The sequence below is a fragment of the Atta colombica genome, unplaced genomic scaffold (genome assembly GCF_001594045.1).
Source record: "Atta colombica isolate Treedump-2 unplaced genomic scaffold, Acol1.0 scaffold187, whole genome shotgun sequence".
Classification (NCBI taxonomy): domain Eukaryota; kingdom Metazoa; phylum Arthropoda; class Insecta; order Hymenoptera; family Formicidae; genus Atta; species Atta colombica.
This window is the reverse complement of record NW_017259279.1, coordinates 1305501-1321035: the sequence shown is the minus strand read 5'-3', so window position 1 is coordinate 1321035 and position 15535 is coordinate 1305501. Positions and strand designations below refer to the sequence as shown.

The 15535-nt window shown below is 31.7% G+C and overlaps 1 protein-coding gene across 3 annotated transcripts in view; it reads right to left on the bottom strand.

Annotated features, from left to right (window-relative positions):
• The window catches only part of LOC108686598 (protein HOS4-like), a 29469-nt gene extending 15804 nt beyond the window's left edge, over nt 1-13665 (bottom strand). Inside the window, exons 1-4 of one of the 3 annotated variants that reach the window (XM_018191990.1) lie at nt 9496-9532; nt 3612-3750; nt 3413-3471; nt 2236-2397 (exon numbers count right to left, since the gene is read on the bottom strand). In XM_018191990.1, the coding sequence (XP_018047479.1) occupies nt 2236-2370 (135 nt within the window). In that variant the 5' untranslated portion in view covers nt 2371-2397; nt 3413-3471; nt 3612-3750; nt 9496-9532. Of the gene's footprint in view, nt 1-2235; nt 2398-3412; nt 3472-3611; nt 3751-9495; nt 9605-11311; nt 11497-13599 lie in introns of those variants that run through there. The other 2 variants (XM_018191992.1, XM_018191993.1) reach the window with 2 other exon arrangements.
• Between the last annotated feature and the right edge of the window lie 1870 nt (nt 13666-15535).

The window sequence follows — 15535 nt, the reverse complement described above, 5'->3', positions numbered from 1 at the left end:
TATATATATATATATATATAATTTATTGCATATTCAAGAATTACATCCAAGAAAATACATATATGTTCGTATATCTAATTTTTATCTTCTCCAAATTATCAATAAAAAATCATTTCTCGCAACTTAACGCGCTCAGAATCTCCTCGCACTATAATGATAAATGTTGTATTTATGAATCACGAATGTCACGAGCGACGGAAACATGAGCAATGGAGACTCCAAATTCACAACATCAATTTATTCATTCACATCACGAGTCCGAATACCGTTACAGATACCGAAACAATTGATTAACGAATTACACGCACTTTGAAAAGTTCTCTTCTGGCGAGATCTCTGACGTCTTTCGATCACGTGTCCGTTCGATACAATCGCTGAATCCGTTCCAATCGCACGGTCTTCCTCGGAAAGCGACTCGTGCCTTCCTGACGATCTCGCAAGACGTACACGCGGGAAAATTCTAGCCGGCTCTCTTTAAATGCGCTATTTATATGTCAGTTAAGCTTTCGTCGGTTGGTGCCTCGTATGTACTTACACACGAGTTATTAGATACGAATGCGAGAGCCATGCTCACGTTTTTTCCTTATATGTTCATACAAATGTCTTTGTGTAGAGTGTCCATTACGTATTTACACTGTTTCAGCACTTCTAAGAAACCTCGTGAAAAATAATTAATAAAAAATTTCAATTTATAAACCGCAGAATAATTTTGATTGACTTTTAAGTGGGTAGATAGTAGACGGTTTAAAGATATACGCAAATTGATAGATGGAGTGTTCAGAACATCAAAAAGATTTTCAATTTTGTTATTATATTTTTTACTAATATGTTATACTTAATTTTTAAGCAGATGAATGGTGTTTAGAACACCCAAAACAAATTTTATTTTTTTTAATAGCATTATAGAATTATAAATTTACATTATTTACATTTTTATGAGATAGAAGCATGTAAAAATAATTAATTTTAAAGTCTTGAGTAATTCTTTTTATTTTTCTTTTCTAAAACAAAGTTTTTAACATAATTATGCGTAGAATGCTATAGCCTACTTATTTAAAGATTAAATTTACATTATAATCTCATGAGATGAAGGAATGTAAAAATGATGAACTCTAAGATTTCTGATCATCGATTATGACGATACTTTTTATTTCCTTACTAGAAGAGTTTTCATACAAAGTTTTAAAGAAAACTATACCTAGAGTGTTCTGATCACTCCATCTATTCACAAAAGTTAAACTTTGGAATTCTCTTTAATTCACAGAGAATATTTTCAAAATTAAATCCCAACTAAACGCACAACTTTTATAAATGTCAAAAATAAACTATCTAAATGAAAGTCTTTGATCTATCTTTAGTAACTGTCTATCTTTATAATAGCTGATAATTGTGTGAATTTTTATATTAATCGTTTAAATTTATTATTAACCCTTCAAAGCTGATGCCAAATCTATAACAGTTACTAATGCTAAATTCATAAGATCTATTTAATCTATGTTAATTAAAAAATATTATTAATTTCAGGGAACTCGAACTAATATAAAAAGAATAAATATTAAGTATTTTAATCGAATTAAATTAAATTTGCTGATATAAAGAAAATTGATTTGATATTTTTTATGAAGACATTTATAATTAAGAAAGATTAATAGACTCACTGTCAACTTCAGAAGAGGTTAAATAGTGCTAGTTATATTTATTTGCTAATAAAACAGGATAGTGAGAAAAAGAAATTTTCTTTTTGACAATATCATAATAATATTGTCGTTCTTTATATCGTTGCACGTTAGATATATGTATTTACATTTAAGCACCAAAAGCTCATCAAAACTGGAGCAACTTACTTCGGAAGCAAGATCTAGATCGCTTCACTCAAAGACGTCGTGGCCAAGTCTATCTTATTATACGCGTCGCGCATATATACTATACAAACTCCTGTCAACCGTGCGCGGCAACTTCGTTTTTTTTTTTCGCTGAATAATCACAATGTTGCGTCTAACTTCGAGAATGTTGAATGCGCGAGAGTCCGATATCACACGACGACGCGACACTTTGCGGAGGAGTCGCGCGTCCCGCAAGATAGACTACCGCTCTTCGCTCTCCCGAGGCCGCGAGACGTCGCGCGACCGACCCATCGACGTGATACGCGTCGACGTAATGAAAACGAAGATGCACAACGAATGAGAGAGTGAGAGAGAGAGAGAGAGAAAGAGAGAGAGAGAGAGAGAAGCTTACTTGCTGAGTGGTGGTCGGTTGTACAGTGGAGACAACGACATTGTTGTCACTCCTATTGGTAATGCCGTCGGTGACCATGGACGTAGTGGTGGTTTCATTGCTCGTCGTATGCTTTACCTTACGACCACCTATCATCGTCGAAGGTCGGGACTCCGTGATAGGCTGGAAAAAGCTACTTTTCGCAATTCCGCTTTATAGTTCTGAATAGTAATTCGATCTCGACGCAGCGAGAACCGAAGTCAATGTAAAATGGAAGAGGAATAAGAACGAATTTTTGCTGAGATATTTAAAGATTTAGGTTGATAGTGATTTAAGGATAATTTTGCTAACCGATCAAAATAATTATGCCCTAGCAAATAAGTTGATATTATTTGCGATCATTTTGACAGAACCGTTAAAGAAAATATTTTTAGAGGAAATCCAAGTTTTGAAATTCTAATAATTAAAAAAAAATTCTAACTTGTCTATATAATTATTGCCTATATAATTATTTTGATAGTCTAACAAAATTATTTTCTGTTGTCTATATCTATATCTATATATTTATCTAAATTTTTAAGTATTAAGTTAGAACAAAAGTTTGTTGTTATTTCATTTGTATCATCTACATATTTTTTTATAAAAAATTTAGCAATTATATTATTTGATAAAGCACAATATTTTAGTTTTCGGCTTTAAGAATCGGCTTTTTTTTATTACAATACAATTTTTAACGAAGTTATGAACAATCAAAATCAAAATACTTTTTAATTAATCCGTGATATATAATTCAATAAAAAATCTTAGGAACATTTTTACAAAATAATTTTGTAGTGAAAACTTTAAGTTTTCAGAGAGTTAAAATTTTTTATAAGTTTTTTAAGCATATGATAAATCTAAAAACAGAAAAAAAATTTTTTCCCATTTTGTCCAGCTCGTAGTTTTCTATATGTAAAAAATACCAAATTCAAAAAACATAATGACTTTCTAAAAGTAGAAAATTTAAATTCTTTTTAATTTAAATTTCATTTATTTTTATTAACAAAGTTTAAGCGGTTTGAATTTGAAAATTTGTGCTAAACTTAATAAGAAAATAGTGCTATAAACTTTTGTTTCACCCAATATTTGAGGCAAAATTGTTCTTTCCATAAAAAAAAAACTTCGATAATTACGAGGAATTTATTTTCAAATTACTTACTTTTCCTTTTTTTTTCCTTTCTAGGTTCGTTACGATTACGATATCATCATGAAATTTAACTAGAGAAAGAAAGAGTGTTCTTCTATTAATAGGATCAATAGACAGATTATTCTTTAGAGATTCTTTTCCTGGTCGAAATTTACGTTCGACCGAGAAATCGAATAGTACTGCGCTGTAATATAAATTAAAACGCACTCACTGGGAAACACTTTTATCACCGGGAACTCGAATCAGTTCTCCTGTCAAACGAACGTCGTGATTTCCGCCGAAGCGCGCGCTGGAATCGCTTCTTCAACCTACATTTCTTTTTATTGTTCCATGATTCATCGATACATACGCTGAAAATTATGAGGAACACGTGACAAAGCTCGATCGGAAAATTTTATTGATTATCCTAATCTATTACATGTTCTCTTCTAGATTGAATTAATGTCTAGTGTTAGTTATTTTAGCTCAATTATATTTTCTCTCCTCTAATACATTTTTATATAATCCTATTATATTATATTTCAAATGTCTTATTATCTTATTTGATACTATATTATTATACATTGTAATTCTAATAAATGTTATAAGGGAGTTACATAAATATATCGCTTTCTTATTTCAAAAGTGGCACAATTCAAAACAATATATTTCTTAGAAAAAAGGGAAAATTATTTTTTAAGTTAATAAACAATTATTAATTAATTAAATAATATCGGCAAAAGGAATATATTCTTAACATAAATAAAATATTATTTTGGTCATTTTTGTTCAATACTTGTTCATTTAAAAAACTACATGTTAATTTTGAAGTTTTTTAACTACTCTTTTTATAAGCTATAATGTTTTGATTTTTTATAAAAGTTAAATTAGTTCACGTTTGATTACTAGATTAAAGTTAATTTATCTTATTTAATAATTCAAAAATCATATGTTTTTATTTGTATCACTTTTGAAATAAGAGAATGATCGTATTTAATTATACTTATGAGCTCTTTGAGAAATCATTCCAGAATAGATAGAAAGAAGGAATTTCTCTTTTCATACTCTTTTCTAATCAGCCAAATGCTACAATCCTTCCGACGAGAGCACGTTTCGTGAATTGAATTGCTTCTCTCTTTTTTTCCTTCATACTCGCTGGCGGGCCGTTAACTTCATGGTCGGCTGAAATTACTCTCCAAATCCGAAGTGAAAAGCGAGCGAAGCGATTCCGATGGTAAATCTAACTCTTCAACGGTATACCCGGTATAAAATCACGCTTTCATCTTGCGAACACGCGGTTATTTCGGCGCCGTAGCACACGATATTATCCTGTCATCGTATAGCTTTTGGCTATTCGCCAATATTTTGAACTTTCCAAGGTACACTGGTTTATCGATCTCCTTCGACATTTTCGGAGATACTTCGAATGAGAAAGATGTGTGAACAAAGAAGAAGTTTTAACGAAAGCTGTATTAAGTTATATAAAATTCTTTCAGTAATATTAAAAAAAATTTTTTTCAATTTTTTCTCTTAGACTTTCTACAATAAGCCATTATTTAAACTTTAAGTCTTCAGCCGTAAAATTGATAGAGTAAGATAAATAAAATAAGTATTCTAAGTTAATTTAATGGTTTGTAGGTAGAAGAAGAAGAGGGATCAAATAAAGAGAATAAATTTATTATCATTTTCAGTTTCAGCAATTTATGGATTTACTTAAGTTATGAGAAATTTTTCATTAAGTAAATAAGTAGGAAAAAAAAAATAAATGAATAATTAATAATAATATAATTAAAAAGATTAATATTGAAATTCATATTATCGGATTAATACATTTGATTGTGATTCGAGATATCTTCCATTACAGAATCTCATAAAGCGCCTCACTATCGATTATAAAAAGAAGGACTTCTTGTAAGAAAAGATGTTTCAAATGTATGTAGAAACTGCTTGGCATTCAACACAGTGGATATACTTTCGATGCAGAATTGGCAGCTAACAGTAATAAATATACAGACATTTAAATAAATATGCTGTATCATCAATATACCAGATAAAATATTATATAATTGTCGAATCGGTCAAAATTAACATATATAAATGTAAAAGATTAAGAAGTGATTTTATTATATTGCATTGCAAATTGTAATTTCTGCAATATTGTAATGTCAATATAATATAACTGCAATATTACATACTGGGTGAATAATTATTAGAAAATGATTCGAAAAATGAGTCAAAATTAGTATTATGTACAAACCCTTTGGATCTCTAAAGAAAATATCCGCGAAAGCCTCAAAAGTTTTATATTATTATTATTATTATTATTATTATTATTATTAAAGGATCCTTTCTCTTGTTTTAATTAAATATAAAAAACTTGCAAACAAATAATACGCAATTATATTTGTCCTAAAGATTTAACTCTAAATCGTCAAGCACGGTCAATAACCGGCAACAATTACGAGTGGCTCATCGGAACGGAATTCGTGCGAGAGTGCAATGATAATTGCAACGATAATAATACGTTCAATGAAATAAGAGACCTCGAGATTTCGCCTCGTTACGTGAATTGAACAAAACGGGTACGAGCCGACTATAATAAACGAGTACCAGAGTTATCGTCTCAGTTATCGAATTTTCATCGCTCGATTCCGCAGTGTTTGCTCTCTCTCCCCCTCTGTTTCATATCCAAACAATTGCGTCGCTCTGTGAAAAGCTTCCGTCGGTGTCGGCGCGAGCATACTGTATGGAACTATATCGGATGCTGTAAAATACGGCGTTCATGCATTTATCCCACGCGGGGGATGATCGGTCTGCTGCTAAATGATCGATGTTCGGAAGAACTATCGTTTGTCATAGAAACAAGAGAGGAAAAAAAGAAGCTTTCTCGTTACGGACAACAAATTTTACGTGGGACACTTTCCTGAAGTTTTTCGTTTATACGATTCCTATCTTTGGCAACCGCGCCGTCGCGTCGTTGTGTGATAAGAGTGACTGATTAATCAAAGCGACAGAACATTATCGCGACGGAGTATTAGTCGCGGTAAGTGTCATATCTCGTCAGCTTGCGGCTAGAATTTCAATGATATGACATCAGTCGGAACTACCACGTTCCATTGGTGATAACACTTGAGTGAATAAACTCGTGTTTGCATAAAGTATCATTTAATCTCACATTTGCAAGACAAATACTGCAGATTTGAAAAATTATTCTTTATATAACTTATATCATGCAAACTGTTTTTTTTTCTTTTGTAATTACAGCTTTTTAAATAGCTTTGTTAGTATTTATACATTTTTCATCGATTACTAATTCTGACGGAAAGAATTTGACGGAACGATTTTGCTAAAATATCTAAAAATTTAAGTAGATGCAGTTCTAGAAATAATTTTGTTTGAACAATCAAAATGATTATGTAGGAAACTCAAATACAGATGAACAAAAACGTTTGACGTTCTAGTAATCAGCTTCAGCTTCCTATATAATTACTTTGATAGTCCAATAAAATTATTTTCAGATCTAGCTAAATTTTAAATACTGTAGCAAAATCATTTTTTCCATGTATGAGACATGCAAAGTTTGAGCAATAATGTAAATCTTTCTTTCTCCCCGGCAAAATGAATATTTCAAATTAGCAGAAACAGAGAGTGGGATGCGTTCTCAGACGCATCATGAGTGCACTTACGAATTAATAAGGCTCGCTTAAGGAATATCCGGGATTTAATGCGCCACGAGAGGCCGGTTCTCAACCTCAGATTCGACATCGAGATCGATATCTTGCCCGATGCGTGTAACACGTTGATTTATAAATGCCAAGCACGTCGTTTCGGATGCCATTACTCGATCGAGAGGAACGTCAGTGATCAGTGCCAGGCGGAAGCTTTGTTGGATTGACTTTTAGTTGTGTGTGCTTTCTGACATTGATTGACCGTACTGCATGAGAACCCGTCGTTCTGGCAGCCACTATGTTATGGCATACGTAACGTCTACTCAAAAACCGCTCAAGTCTTATCTATCATTAGCCGTTCCCGTTGGCGTCTCATGAAAGACGCGAAATAGTTAACTCATTTCATTTTTAACACGACGTTGTTATGTTCATTTGGTACATATATAGAATATCCCAGAACTTTATTAAGAGAGGAAATCTTTTAAATAAATAAAATTTAAATAAAATATTTAATCTTATATTACTTGCATAGGCTTTTTTAACATAATTACCGCGTGATGTGTTTCTCATCCCAACATTATATTTCAATTTTTATTATTTCTTTTTTATTGCTTCTTTTTTCTTATTTATAATTAAAATAAAAATTAATAATATTTAATAAGACAGTTCTTGGAATTCGTCAATATCAAGAAATTGTAAAAACAATACTGCTAAACACGTTTAAAATTCTTAATATTTTTTAATATAAATTGTTATCCGATTTTTAACTTTTGACTCCACATTTTTAACAATTTACTAGACTTCTATCTTTTAACTTGATAGGATTTTCGCCTGTGACAAACGAATTTGTTATTAACAGCGAAAGGCTAAATAAATCACGCAAATAATAAAGAATTAAATTATTTATAATAAATTGGATTGAAATTGCATTGTATAAAAAACGTTACGTCAGAGAGGCTTATAGATATTTTAAAGAAAATTTGAGCTTTTTTAATAACAGCTTCAGAAAAGATGCGATATCAACCATTAAAAAAACGATTAAAAAGATAATCATATTTCAGAAGAAAGATATAGAGAAACACTTATGCGAAATGCATTGTGTAAAATGTCATTTGGATTAAGAATGACATTTATGAGTAGATAAGACTGTATTTGATGAGAATCGAGAAATAAATGAGGAACGTGTGCCAAATGATAGAGCGAGGGCATCGATAAGAGTGTCAGGAAGGTGAGGCGCACAAGAACCAAGCACGCAAGCTTCTAATCGTCTCGTCTCGAAAAGACGCGACGCTTTTCGTGCCAAGGTCGGCACCCTCGACGAGAATCCGAACGAATTCGAGCGCAAAGACATGGGCTCTTTTTCTCTATTATGAAAAAGTTTCTCGGTGAACGGATCATTAGGCCATAGCAACAAGACACAGAGAAATGAGGCGCGCTCTTTTTTTAAACTTTTACTCACGCGATTTCCGCGAACTACCTGTCTCAGGAGTAATAAAAAAAAATAATTTGTTAAGTACTAGATGAATTAGTACGTTGCACTCATAATTCTTGTGACATTCAACAGAATGAGAACACGGGAAGATTTCTATGTTGCGAAAAAAGCACTTTTATAATTTAATTTAAATTTAATCATATCGTTTGCTTATATCTTTAAAATGTGACATTTATTATGTAGTAATTTATTTTTGTAATAATATGTAGTAATTTATTTTTGTAGTAATTTTACTATTATAATTACAGAGTAATTAAAAAGAGTTTAATTAGAAGAAATTAGAAGAGTTTAATTAGAAGAAATTAATTCTTTATTGAGGATATAAATTACGCCACTATTTCTCTATAGGTAATATTATTATTTTATTGGAATAAAATTACAATGCGAAATAGAAAAAAATTTATCTGTTATATCTCTTAATTTTTTATTATTTATACATTATTTTTGGTTTGCATATACCTTATAATGAAAAAAAAAAATAAAAGAAATAAGTAGAAGTGATTTTAAATATTATCTAACAGTTTCGTTTATTAGCTGCTTAAAAATGCAGCTAATATTAATTAAATTCAAATTTTGACGGACAAATTTCAACACACACACACACACACACACACACACACACACACACACACACACGCACGCACGCACGCGCGCACGCACGCACCATATAGCGAGCATGAAGGAAAGTATCGATAATTTTCTAGGACACGATACGACATATTAGATAAGATTCTGTACATGCCTATTCATCGAGGTTACTAAGTGTTAATAAGTCTCATGTGATGTTATCATACTGAAATAATAGTGACATTCATTTCAGAGTCACGTGCATGGTCGTGTCGTTGACATTTTCAAGATGCGATCATAATCTCGAGAAGCCAGTTCCGCGATTCGTCACGATCTTAACACTAATAAATACATGTATGTGTTTCACGGAAGACATGCATATTACTAACCGGTTTAAATCTGATCGTAGACGGTGTGATAGCCAAGAAGCTGGAATCCGTGCTCAAGCTCAAGACCATGACCGTGATCGCTTACGTTGTAATTTACTCTTCTGGAACACTGAAAGAATCAGTTGATTTTTTCATTCGGTCTAATTTAATAGTTATTTATACTTCATTATAAAACTTTCTAGAGCTTTATTACAGAAATATTTTTTGTTTCAGATTTAATCTACTTTAAATGTATGATATATGTGTAACGACACATAATCAATATCTTTAGTATATAATTAAATAAACATCTTTAATTAAATTCTATTGTGTTGATTTGAATCAAATTAATATAAATGTATTTAATCTAATTATATAATAAGATATATACTGGACAGCATTATTAATTAAATATTAATATGTTGATTAGAAGTAGCAATTTATTGGCAATATATTAGTTAAACATTGGGAATATATTAAATTGAGCTGATATTTAATTTTACTAAATACAAAATATTATACATACATTGTATTATTAAAATAAATTCTTAATAAAAGCATTTTGTGTTTAAAAAGTGCAAGTGAATTTTCGATTTACGGCGATTGATAAAAGAAAAATGCAAAGTTCTTTTACTTCAAATTTAGAACCTCATAATATTAATCGCATAGATTGTACAATTGCCAAAAATTTTTGCTTCCAAACGACCTGTTGCTGTAGTCGAAAGTTAATCATATTATAATATTTATTATTTATTACAGTTTATGAAACAAAAAATTTGTTATGACAAAATTTGTTATAAATGCATGATAATTCAGTATTGCTATATTTGATACAATTGTATTCAAAATTTGGTATTTCATAATTATGATACTATGTACATTTAAAAAAAGACAGTGGCAATTTGATACAATTTTTGATATAATGTTTAAAAAAGTTAATTTACAATCTAAACATAGCAATATCAATATAAAAGCAATATCAATTATAAGAAAGTATCACTATTTTTTCTATTTTATCGACTATTTGACTCTATTTCAGTTATAAAAATTCTACATTAATCAATTCTAAATTGATCAATTAAATGATTAATTGATTAAAAATTTTAGCTCCGTATGTTGTAGCAGAATATATACATATTTAAAAAAAAGAAAAAGACGAAAAAGAAAAAGAAACGATTGCACATTTTGTTGATACAAAACATTTTTTTATTCCTTGCAATACTGTAAGAAAAAACTCGCTAAAATAATTAGAATATAATTGAAAAAGATTCTTTTACTCTTATAGGCTTAAACTTAAATATATTATTCACACTCGATGTGTGGATATTGTAATTGTGATCTTGACCGAAACTCAAAGTGAACTCTGCCGTGAGAAAATTTAACATGACCTTTCGACTCGGACTAATCTCGTGGTTTGCGTCTCTGGGTCATGGTCTGAAACGTGATTCTTTCGAGTATCTACATTCAAGCTGTATACACAAGAGTGTACTACGCCATGAGTGTTCTAAATCCGTATCACGTAATTAGGCGCCTTAGATGCGAGGCGGTGCAGTCTCGTATTCTTCACGCGATTACTCCGTGCAAAGTTATAAAACGTATCTCGAGTTCTTATCACATGTAATAACGCAAACTTTATTATGCAAACTGTTTTATCATTTACAAATACATTAAGTGCATTAAAAATCAAATAAAAAGTGATATATATTTAAAATGCATTGATCTCGTGCGGAAATTCTGGTCTTCTGAGAATAAACAAGGTACTCTATTTTTGCAACGTCGTGGAAGCAATCGAGATCGTCGGGGTGAACAGATGCACGGCGTAGCCTAAATCTGTTACCTTTGCGCAACCGGTGTCTTCTATTCTTGAATTACGATCCTCGCGGGGGCACTCTTCGGAGAAATAAGACGACGGCGACGAACTTTGCGGCACGAATTGCACCATTCGCGAACGATATCGAAATATGCGCGAATCGAGTCTATAGTTTCCACCATCGGCCGACTTTCCCGAAATCGTTCGCTCGTCAAGGGGTTGATTGGCTACTGGGCCAAAGTTTAAATTGCACCCTCGCGTCGAAAGTCTCACGAGGGCTAGCTGGAGCGAGGCCTCCGTTATCACGCAGGCGCGAATTTTAGCCAGGTGTTACGATGCCGCGCTGATGGAAAATTAGAATATGAATCCGCGCGAATTTGAGGAGGCGCGCGTCGCATTCCCAGATACATGCAAAACCTCGCGGCGGAATTCTAATTACATCGCGATTTATGGCGTGTTCGCATATATCTAATCTGTATACACATATTGAGACGCGGATTCGTGATTGATTAAAACAGACAACATCGTTTGGCAGGAAAACAAAGGCGCTGTTCTAACAACGAAGAACACGAATTCAAATCGATATAATCTTGGCGAACTTAATTTTAGCTTCACGGGAAAAAATAAATTTCCCGTCGATATGCGTTTTTTTTCCACGAATAAGCTGGAGGATTATTTTTGTATATCAAATCCGAAATCTGAAATCGCGATTATATCTGCCTCACCCATGACGTCACGGAAGTTTACTTCTCTTTCTAAATTTCTAAATAATGGAAATTTTATTTTTTGCTTTTGTAACGTTTTCTTTAAATATTCTTATATTTTGATTTGTTTAATTACTTTATAATCATAAAATGAGAACTAGAATTCTATTTCTGTTAAGCCAATTTTTAGTAATACGATACGTCGGCGAAAAATCGATAGCACATGGCAAAAAAGATTTTGCTAAAGTATTTAAGAATTTATATATATTTATAGTTAGATATAAATCTGAAAATAATTTTCTTGGACTATCAAATTAATTAATTATGTAGAATAATATTTGAGCCCAATGATAGTTCTGTAAAAAGATTTAATAATCATAACCATCATCATAACCAATTTGAGCATCCTATTCCAACAAACAGGCTGACTTTATTTTTCATCATTTTAACATCAAAATGACGTTTTTACGTTATTTGATATGAAAACGATCTATAATCACATCATTCTGACGTCAAAATGACATCAAATATCGTTAACTTATTTGCTAGAATATAATTATTTCGATGATCCAACAAAATTATTTTAAATCTGTATCGAGCTAAATTTTTAGAAACTTCAACAAAACTGTTTTTTCCGCGTACGCTGCAGAAATTATGGCTTCAGATCCGGAATTGTACATGGCGAGACAGAGTTAATCTCTTATTTTCTTGTTTTTCATTCTATATTTACGTCGCAGCACGCGGTCGTCACATTGCAATAGGTGCACGTGCTCGCGGCTTCGTCTGATGATTCAAGATCAATTCGCTGAGAAAAACGTTTGGTATAAATAATTTATTTTTTTGATATGTGACTTAAAAAACTTTTTTAAATTTTAATTGAAAAATTTGTTGTTTTAATTAAAATTTGATTAGAATAATGATATATTGGATAATCAAATTTTGATTAGAATACAATTTTTTAATTAAAAAGAAAGAAAATATTTGTAGGTCACATATACAAAACATTTCTCTCAGTGTAAAAATTACTATAATCAAAAATATAACACCCATAACTACCTTCTCCTCTTCCCTCATATTCATTTTTGCTCTGCAACTTTTTCAAGATTACAGGTTAGTTAAGAGTCTGTTGCAAGAACTTTTGATGTTAAACGGAAATTTGTCTATGATGAGAAACGTAACTTATTTTAAACACATAATTTTCACATAATAAACGCAAGTATTGTAATTTTTCTCCTGAATTATAATTGCACACCAGCGACGTTATCACACTTGATCAAGTACAACAGCTGAGCAAATCGATTTAAAGATATTAGTCAGGGAGATTAATGCTTTTATTGTTTCACTGTGAAAACCTTTTTACTCATACAAAGTAAGTGTGCCTTTTGATATCTTTATCAATTTTATTTTATTTGCACTGAAAGAGTACGGATTACGTTAAAAAACGAAAATGAAACGAAACGAAAACGTGTCCTGTTTTCTAGTGTCCTGTTTACTAGTTCAGTTTTTTAAAAAAAAAAAAAACCGTCATTTTTTTGGAAAAACTGTTGATGCTTACTAAACAATTAACAGAATCATTTCCCTAATGTTCGTCAATCCCAAAATTGGGCTTACCAGAATTATCAATTTTCTGGCTAAATGCCGCCGGTAGTAGCCATCAGTGTCATCGTTAACCAGAAATGTCGGGTGACAAGCATTTACATAACATTGCTCGACTGGGATGTCGGTACGATTGATGATTCGCCTACTAACGTCGAGACGATGCCCCAGATCACGCTTGATCTACCGCTACGGGCGATTGCGTCGTGGAAATATAACTCGCACATATAACGCATATAGTTCGCGCGGACGGTGGTCACTTCCGAATTATTGTCGTTCATTGTACTTGGCCGTACTAAAATGATCTGGAGACAGCACTGCGGCTTCATGTGGAGACGAGGTATCGGACTAGTGAGGAGCGCTTATGCTATTTTTGCCGATCGTTTTTTGGATCGAGCGCTATTATAACAAAAGATAACCAATGAAAAGCGAGTATATGGCGATGATCGAACAATAATACGTGACGAACTAAGAAAAACATACACGACGAGAGAGATTTAAATATCGTATTACCCGCCATTCATGCAGCGTAAATTTGATCCATAATGAATTCGCGCGGGGTTTTACATTTTGATCACTAGACCGCGAATGACGTGTCGTCAAGCTACGACAATGGGCCGTCGCGAAGATAATTTTATGCCTTGCCGCAAAGTAACAATAAACGTCACTGAACAATTTATCAGTGGTTTTGGAATCTTTTTAAAATAAGTTCTGGATTATATTCGTAAAATTTCTAACAGTCAATTATTAACAGTAAATGTCACTAAATTTATTGCTAGCGGTTTTGAAACTTTTTGTAAGTAAGTTTTAATTATCATATGTTCAAATGGAAACTTATGAAAATATTTTTTAAGAGACACTTTATATAATCGAGCAATATATCGTAAATTTTAATTTAATATTTTTAGTAGTCAATTTTTAACATTTACTAGAATCTTTTAGAATCTTTTATATACATATTAAGTTTTAAATATCATTCGTGGAAATGAAACTTTTAAAAGTATTTTTAAAGAAAGCGAAAGAGATAAACGCTTAATATAACTCAGCAGTGAATCATAAATTTTAATTTAATATTTTTTTAATAGTCAATTTTTAATAGTAAATGTCACTGAATACTTTCCCAGCAGTTTTGAAACTTTTTATAAGTTTTAAATGCCATTCGTAGAAACGAAACTTTTGAAAGATATTTTTAACTTTATTAAGTTTAATTATAATTTAAATTAAAATAATTAAACATTTTTAAAGTAAAATTTAATATTTTTAATGATAGTTCCGATACATTTGAAATTAATTACACAGAGTACAATTGAAAATTTTAATTGTTACGATTTATAATGAATTTTTGGAATAAATGTTGACTCGTTTGTAGATGAAATTTCTAGAAATCTAAAATTACAATCACAAAACTATAAGAGAAGCAAATATAGAGAAGCTCACTCCTTAATTTTTTATAAAATGTTATACAATAAACATAATGTTTAATGATCGAAATTTTTTGGCTTTTCTCACGAGTTTTGATTCGAGGCATCGCAGTTGTCGCGGCTATTTTTGCCAATTCCGTGTATGTTAATCAAATACACGAAAGCCGCAGGCAAGATGATAGACAACAGTAACGAATCGTAAAACGAGGCATGCGATCTGAGATTGCATTACGTGTGAAGTAACACGGCGATTTATGCATGCGAAAAGTTGGCCGAGAAATCTCAGCGGCATGTATGTATGTACATGAGCGCGAACTGCTGCACGCACGCGAACATCCGTGTCCGAGAATCAATATTTGCAGACGCTTCCAATAAAGGAGCTCGTAATTTCGAGAGGAAGTCGTTGGCGCAAAGAGCAAAGTGATTTCCGTGCCTGCTCGTGACGGGCTATTAGGAGTTCTCTGGTTAAATGTAGTTAAGTTGTAGTTTTGACACGAATGTTCATTACGTTCCTCCTGGTGCCTTTTGAC